This window comes from Capra hircus, chromosome 11 (assembly GCF_001704415.2).
Source record: "Capra hircus breed San Clemente chromosome 11, ASM170441v1, whole genome shotgun sequence".
Taxonomy (NCBI): Eukaryota; Metazoa; Chordata; class Mammalia; order Artiodactyla; family Bovidae; genus Capra; species Capra hircus.
The window spans coordinates 1,725,932-1,734,155 of NC_030818.1; the positions used below are offsets into that span (position 1 = coordinate 1,725,932).

General features: G+C 50.8%; 1 protein-coding gene across 1 annotated transcript in view; it reads left to right on the plus strand.

Moving 5' to 3' along the window:
- The window catches only part of MALL (mal, T-cell differentiation protein like), a 32,976-nt gene extending 24,989 nt beyond the window's left edge, over positions 1-7,987 (plus strand). Inside the window, exons 3-4 of the mRNA XM_005686240.3 lie at positions 3,822-3,944; positions 6,418-7,987. Coding sequence (XP_005686297.1) covers positions 3,822-3,944; positions 6,418-6,480 — 186 coding nt within the window. The 3' untranslated portion in view covers positions 6,481-7,987. The remainder of the gene's footprint in view (positions 1-3,821; positions 3,945-6,417) is intronic.

Consider the following 8,224-nt stretch of genomic DNA (forward strand, 5'->3'; position numbering starts at 1 on the left):
GGAATGAAAGCATTCCTCTGCCGGAATCCATCCTGCTCTGTATTCCCCTCCGCCGCCTCCCTTTATAGGTGTATACGCACAGCCCAGCTCCTCCCGTAGCAGGCACATCCTGATGCGTTTCCCCTCTAATTTTAATTTATGGTAAAATAATTTGAGCAGTATTGAAAGAAATACAGTAGGAAAACAATAATCCCGATCTCAAGGTCTATCCACAACCACCTATCACAATTCATTCTTCCCTATTCCTGGCAAATTTCATATAAAATGTATAAATCTCACTGAACCAATCATTTTAGACGTAGAGTCTTTCATTTATTATTACGCCATCCATTAACTATTTTTCATGTCATCACACCATCCCGATAGCCATTGAAATATTTCTCTATTGAACAATTCAAAACAGAAGTAGGGAGGATTGTATTGATATTGTGGATCCTCACGTAACCCTAACCCAGATTCCAGCATTTTCAAGACTTTATCACATTTGCTTCACCTGGCTTTTTCCCCCTAAAGAATCTTGAAGTAAATCCCCAACACCACGTCATTCCATTCTACGTGTTGTAGCCACGGGTTCCGGGAAACAAACTCACTCAGAAGGACGGTGCAGATAGCGGAGTGCAGTTTATTACACGGGCGCGCCCAAGGCAGAGTCTCCTTTTAGCCAAGGACCCCGACCAGCATTTGTGAAAATCTTTTATACCCCATGTGTACGTGTCTGCACCCACCACTCCAAATTCCTTGAGACTTACATAAACCAAGGAAAATACAATCCCAGTAAGCCCATCATTCACGTGCTGTGTGCTCATGTGCTCAAACAGTCAAACAGTTAGCCAACAATCAATAAGCCCGAGGTTACACTCCGATTGATACAGAAAATTTTATGTCTGGAGGAAGGGGTGATTAGCGTATGCTTTCTCTTGGGCGATGAGTAGCCTAGATCCGACCTTCAAGGTTCCCCTGTCTGGAGGGGGTCTTATCCTTCTGCTGTTGTGTTCATAGGCACTGAACACAGAGTTCAGAATCCACTGGAAAGGTGGCCGAGCATGATCAGCATGAACACGCCTAAGATGGGGTCCAGGCCCTACGAGTTCCTTCATACACACTTCGCTGCAGAATGCCTCCAAAAAATACACAAGCTTTCTTACGTTATCAAACTTACTTAAAGTCAGTGGTAATTCCTCATTATCATCAAAGGCACAGGTCACAGTTCTGGAAAATTATAACTGTCCCCCATTATAACACAGTCACTACCCTGGTGGCTCAGACGGTAAAAACATCTGCCTATAATGCTGGAGACCCCGGGTGGATCCCTAGGTCGGGAAGATTCCCTGGAGAAGGAAACGGCAACACACTCCAGTACTCTTGCCTGGGAAAATCCCATGGACGGAGGAGCCTGTTAGGCTATAGTCCACGGCGTTGCAGAGAGTTGGACACGGCTGAGCGACTTCACTTTCTTTCCCATTATAGCTGAAATATGTTTTTGCAGTCGGCCTGTTTGAATCAGGGTCCTCACCAGGCCCACTTGCACTTGGTAGTGGTGATTCTTGAGTACCTTTAATCTGTTTTTCAATAGGTGGTTGCCGAACCACGAAAGACACCAGGATTCTTGGCCTCCGGGGAAGAAGAACTCAATCCGGGGCCAGTGACCAGGCTTGATCGCTCAGAACTTTTGTGTAATAAAGCTTTATTAAAGTATAAAAGAGATAGAGAACGCTTCTGACATAGACATCAGAAGGGGGCAGAAAGAGTGCCCCCTGCTAGCCTTTAAGTGGTATGTTATATACCTATCAGCAAGCTGTTAATTAGAGAAAGGAGATGTCTCAAAACTCAGAGACTGGCACCAGGCCCCTCACCCACAACATGCATTTTGAGGGAGCATTGGCACAAGGTGAGTTGTCCCAAGCCATAAAATGATTGACATGAATCTTGAAGAAAGGCAGGTTCCCAAGCAAAAACCGTCTCAGTAACATAGCTTAAGAGAACACTCGCATGAGTAAAACATTCTGGTTTGTCAAGTCGGTTCTGAGTCTTAGGCAGAACCAACTTGAAGACAGAGTCTAGGGTAAATAAATACATAGCTCATTAACATAGCGTAAGACAAACATTTCCAAGAGAAAAACACATTGCTTAGCTCCAGGTTTGAGAAAAGTTAAGTTCAGGTGGAGCCTGGTGTCTTCATGGCAGCAAAGAATTTTAAGAGAAACCTCTTTTTAAATTTGTATAGAAAAGGGGGAAGAATCTAACACTTGTCTGTTTCCTCCTGCCGCTTACTGCTGCTGCTAAGTCAGTTGTGTCCGACTCTGTGCGACCCCATAGATGGCAGCCCACCAGGCTCCTCTGTCCCTGGGATTCTCCAGGCAAGAACCCTGGAGCGGGTTGCCATTTCCTTCTCCAAGACATGAAAGTGAAAAGTGAAAGTGAGGTCGCTCAGTCGTGTCCGACTCTTAGCGACCCCGTGGACTGCAGCCCACCAGGCTCCTCCATGGGATTTTCCAGGCAAGAGCACTGGAGCGGGGCGCCATCGCCTTCAACGGTCTGACACTTGCAGCCTGTTTCCTCCGTTTGGAGACCCCTGGCCTTCCTGTCTGTTACCCTCTCACTATCATGGTTCTCCCTGCCAGGGACTTGCTGAAAAACCTGGGTGGTCAGCTGTCCTGTAGACCAGGGGTCCCCCACCCCCAGGATCTAAAGTCTGATGATCTGAGGTAGAGCTGATGCAATAATAATAGAGATAAATTGCACAGTAAATATAATGCACTTGAATTATCCTGAAACCAACCGTCCACCCACGGTTCTTGAAAAAAAATTGTCTTCCACAAAACCGGTCCCTGGTGCCGAAAAGCCTGGGGACCACTGCTGTAGAAGGTCCCACATTTTGGTTTGTTTGCTTTTTCCTGGTGTGATTTGCTCCTCTAGTCCCTGAATTTTCTGTAAGCCAGAAGTTAGCATCTAAAGGCTAAACTGAAATGGGTTAAACCTTTCTGGCAAGGATGCTTCGTAAGTGTCTCCAAGTCACATCACACATGGTGACTGGTGGTCCTTCTTTCAGGGTGACAACCTTACCCCATCACTCTTTTCTCCAATGTCCCCTTTCATCTTCTGATGAATATTCTTTAGGGGTTGCAAAATGCCAATTTGCCTATTATGATATTCCTTCCAGAATACTGTGGTATTATGATGTTAAAGAACACTGCTGAGAGTTTAGCACAAAGGTTCAAAGATGGACGGAAATCTAGAGTCAGATTAGCCCGACTCTGCCATGTGTTAGCTAAGCCTCAGTCTTCTCATCTTTAAAGTGGGCATGTTAATAGTAGCTACCTTATGAAATTAGCTTGAAGATGAAATGACACAAGTGTGTACGGTTAGGAAAACACCTAGCAAACAGCAGGCCTTCATCGCACGAACAGTTGCGGAGCACAAGCTTGGTGTTAATGTGGCCTGGTTTCAAATCCTGGCTCAGCCTCTAGTCACTGACTTTAGCCTTGGACTTCTATTTCCTCAAAATGGCATTAACGATAAATAGAACCAACCTCATAGTTCACAAGGTTCCATGAGATAAATGAGGAAAAGATTTAGCCTACATTTTGACCGGGAAGAAGCACTCAATAAATCTTGGTTCATACTGATACTGACATTTATTTAATCCACTATTGCTCACAACATAGAAACTGCACTAGGAAAACTGAGAAAGCAAAAAGCGGGAGTTTCGGGAGCAGGCTTGTCTCTTTGGCCCCCTCTGGCCAGAGGCTGAGTCAGAGGAGAAGGTGTTACCGCTTGCGTGCCCGAGTGACAGTGGCTGTGCCCCCGCTGCGTCTTTCCAGGACAGCCTGTATCACGGGACCACGGGCATCCTGTACATGAGTGCCGCCGTGTTACAAGTGCACGCCACCATCATGTCAGAGACCCAGGACCTGAAGAACTACTATATAAACACTGCAGCCTCGGTGAGTGCTGGACAAGGGCACGGCAGGCGGCACCAGCGAGGGAAAGCCAGGGGCTCAATTCTGTCTCCTCCGGAACAGATGACCCCACGTCCTCAGACTGAAGCAGTCTTGCGGGATGGGAGGGGTGTGTGTGCGTGGGTGTGAGAGTGCGTGCACGCACACAGATGCGCTGGCAGTCAGGTGTGCCCAAGCTCACAGGGTGCCAAGCCCACGTGTAGGTGTCATCTCTCCTCCTGGTGGCTCAGACAGTAAAGAATCTGCCTTCAATGCAGGGAGACCGGGGTGCAGTCCCTGGGTAGGGAAGATCCCCTGGAGAAGGGCATGTCTACCGACTCCAGTATCCTTGCCTGGAGAATTCCAGGACAGAGGAGCCTGGCAGTCCATGGGGTCAAAAGAGTTGGACATGGCTGAGGGACTAACACTTCACTCACACCAACTACGCTGCCCTCAGAATATGTTTCCAAAATGCACATCTCTTACTGAAAATCCTTAGGCCTTCCCTGGCAAGCCAGTGGTTAAGACGTCACCTTCCAAGGCAGGGGGCGTGGGTTCAATCCCTGGTCGGGGGGCTAAGACCATCATGCCTCATGGCCCCCAAACCAGAACATAAACAATAGAAGCAGTATTGTAACAAACTAACTAAAGATTTTTCAAAATGGTCCACATAAAAATTTATTTAAAAAATGAAAGAAAATCCTTCAGTGGCTCCTTTTTCTGGTGGAATGGACCTCAATTCCTCATCACGGCTCAGGTTCCTGTGTCTTTCTATTTCAGTCCCCCTATTTCCACGGGGTTACATACTGGCTGATGGAATCCAAGGCAAGGTGGTCCAGACGAGTTGTGGCCCAGGCGGGACTTCTGGGCCTCGGGCTCACTGCCTGCCTGCCCGACAGCCTTGCCAGGCCCTGAGTGTGGCTGCTTCCCTCTCTCGGGGGGGATGGCGCCCTCAAGTGGCAGATGGCTCACATGACAGGTGGTGGGTTCCTCCCGCGTGAGTCTGTGTGCCCACATGTGCTCCTAACCCTCCTTACTCCTTCTCAGGAAGATCTAAGGCCCAGGCTGGGTCCCACCCCATCAGCTCCAGTCTCTGTGGCCAGAAAAGTGCTGTGTCAGTCGGGTTCCCCAGGGATCGGGCAGCAGCAGGCGGGGGTGTGATATGGGGTGCTGCTGCCCTTGTTAGAAAGATACCAGGCCAACGCGGTGACCCTCCAGGATGCCTTTCCTGCCTGTCTGCCTCCTTGCCCCCCAGCCCAGCACCTCTCTGCCTCCCACCACGCGGGGTGCTGCTCGCCCTGCTCAGGGGCCCCTGTCGCAGCCTCCTTGCTGGCCCTGGACCCCTCTCACCTGGGCCTCGGCTTCCAGCTCCCTCACCTCCTCCTGTTCTTCTCTCACCTGTCACCTCTCGGTGAGGCCGCCGCTCAGCCCCACTCAGAGCAGTAGCTCCTACTTCTCTCCTGGTTTATCTTGGGTCTTTTCTGCATGTGCCACTAAGATCCAAGTTCCATGAGGAATTTTTGAATTTTTGTTCACCATCAGATTCATGCCTGAAGCATGCGTGCTCACGCTAAGTCGCTTCAGTCTTGTTCGACTCTTGCGACCCCATGGGCCCTAGCCCGCCAGGCTCCTCTGTCCATGGGATTCTCCAGGCAAGGATACTGGAGTGGGCTGCTATGCCCTCCTCCAGGGGACCTTCCCGAACCTGCGTCTTCTGCTTCTCTTGCGTCTCCTGTGTTGCAGGCAGATTCTTTACCACTGAGCCACCGAGGAAGCCCATAGCAGATGCTTACAAGATATGTTGAATGAATGAATGAAACAGAGTGTGATTGGACAGGGTGGGGCAAAGGGAAGATGGAGTCCTCCGCTGGACTGAGAGATCGTTAGACAGTGCAGCCGGGTATCTTTGGGAATGGCTTTGGACATGGCCGTCGGGGAGGGAGGGGTTGAGGGGAGCACAGGTTTTGGGCTTGGGTAGCTGGACGAGATGAGGATCCTGGGATCAACTGGGCTTGTGAGGGAATCTCAGGAGTTCAGTTTGACCAGAGAGCTTGTGGGGCCTCTGAGCCTCTGAAGATCTAAGAGGTGGTGCGTAGAATCGAGTTCTGGACCTGTGAGTGAAACTCTCATTTGAGCACAGACTGTGGCTGAAGGTGGAGGAAGGGGTGAGTGCCCAGAAAGAGGCGAGGGCACCCAGGGCGGGCATGGAGACGGGCCCACTTTATGGCAGGTAGAGGGGCCCAGGTCTGCAGGTGAGAGTGCTGCTGCACAGCCACCGTGGGACGAGGGGGTGGAGTGCTCCAGGGCAGGTGGAGGGGCTGCCCCGTGGCTGCTGCCCTCAGGCCAGGCAGGGCTCAGGCAGACAGCGGGTGAAGCAGGGACAAAACAAGGGCCATCCAGGCTGCCATGGGCCTGTGTGGGCTTGGGAGGGGGTAGTGATTGCCAGCATCTCTAAGGCAGTAACTCCCCCCTCTTCCAGTTCTTTGCCTTCATCACCACCCTGCTCTACATCCTGCATGCCTTCAGTATCTATTACCACTGAAGAAGCAGGGGGCCAGGCAACGTGGAAGATGCTCTTTCAAAACCAGGAGTGTCAGCTTCCAAAACTGGTTTTCAACCGTCACCATCTGGATGGCAAACAGCTCACCAACGATGACATCACGGCATCCACAGACCATCTTTTCAGACTGAGCGATGAAATCATGCGCTGGCAGATGTTTGGACATTTTAATTCATTGTGATGAATATGAAAAGGCTGGTGGGGGGAGGACTTTGTTGCTGTTCCATTTTGTTTTGTTTCACCCAGGGAAAGTAACTGTCTCACGGGATTATCTGACAATGACCCTCACTCTTCTAGAAAGCTAACATCTTATGTGGAAAATTCCAGGTCTACCACCAACTTGCCCATTTGGGGATCTGCCCCGGCAACGAGCTTCCCCGCAGCTGACTGATGAGAACCTTTATTATTTTCTTAAAATCAAAATGGTGCTGTCAACGTCTTCAGTTCTGAAGAACCACAGACCTTGCTCCTGTCCTGGGATCCTGCCTCTTCATTGCAGTAGTGGTACAAACCCGCTACCCCCTCCCACGCTGCCTGAATCCAATTCATGTCCCCTTCCTCTTTTCTCTACACTTTTAGGAGCCAAGGGAAATCTGAGGGCAGATTTGTGGGGAAAATAAGGGACCGACCGCGAAATTGTTATATACCAAGACCAGGGAGGGGAGGAGGGGTTGGACAGGGAAGGCTGTAACCCATTTTTCTGATTCTCAGTAAGTCAGGCTGCTCAGAGAACTTCAGGGCTGCAGGACGCCTGGGTCAGGCCTCCAGACCCCACTCCTTGTCCCTCAGAAAAGACCATCAAGGAAGCAAGAAGGACATTACGTGCCAGGATTCTCCTCTGGGCTCCGGTTACACAGAGGATATCAAGGAGGCTGGCAAGGACCCCATCCCAGGGTCCCTGCTCTTTCATGAGGCTCCTCCCCACAGTGGTCCAGCTGGGTGGGGCCTGGACCGTCCAGCCAGCCTCCTGCAGTGAAGGGCTTCCAGGGGGCCGGGAAGTCCAAAGGCATTTCTGCTCCAGGGCATTCTCAAAGAAAAGGCACAGAGACACATAAACTCACGTGCTGGATCCCTAACCGAATCGTTTTCAAAGGAAGGCTGTGCTGTCTGACGGTTCTGCCCCGAGCTGGGGGTCCAGGCGTCTGTCTGGCTCCGTCTCTGAGGAGAGTCAGTGCTCAGCCCCCAGCTGCGTGGACCTGCTGCCATTCTGAAATGCAATAAGTTATTATGTGGGAGTGCTTTGTCTGAGCCGGTTCGAGGGCTTAAAGTTTTGGATCGACTTTTTTCTGCTCCTGGGGGAGAAAGGGTCAGGAAGGCGGGGGGATCACCAGAGAGAAAATCGGCTTCAGGCCTTGACGGCTCACCTTCTAATCACCCCATAGCTTTAAAAGTCACCATTCATCTGTGACTTTCCAGCCTATCATCTGTCTGGGATGTTCAGTATTTCCTGAGCAGTCACATCCAAATAAAAGTGGTTTCTACAGTGTAACGGCTGGAGCTCATCTCTTTTGTGGCCTCACCACTGGGGCTGGCTACCACAGCACAGGTCTCAGTAGCAGCTGTACTGAGACCCCACACCCCCGACCCGTGGGAGGGGTCCAAGGCCCAGCCCACCCAGCCTTGCTTCACGGGCAGCTGCCCCGAGATGCCACAGCTGGCCCCAGAACTTGGGTCTGTGGCATCATTTCCACTTCAGTAAGAATGGTTTCCCTCATGGCTCAGTGGT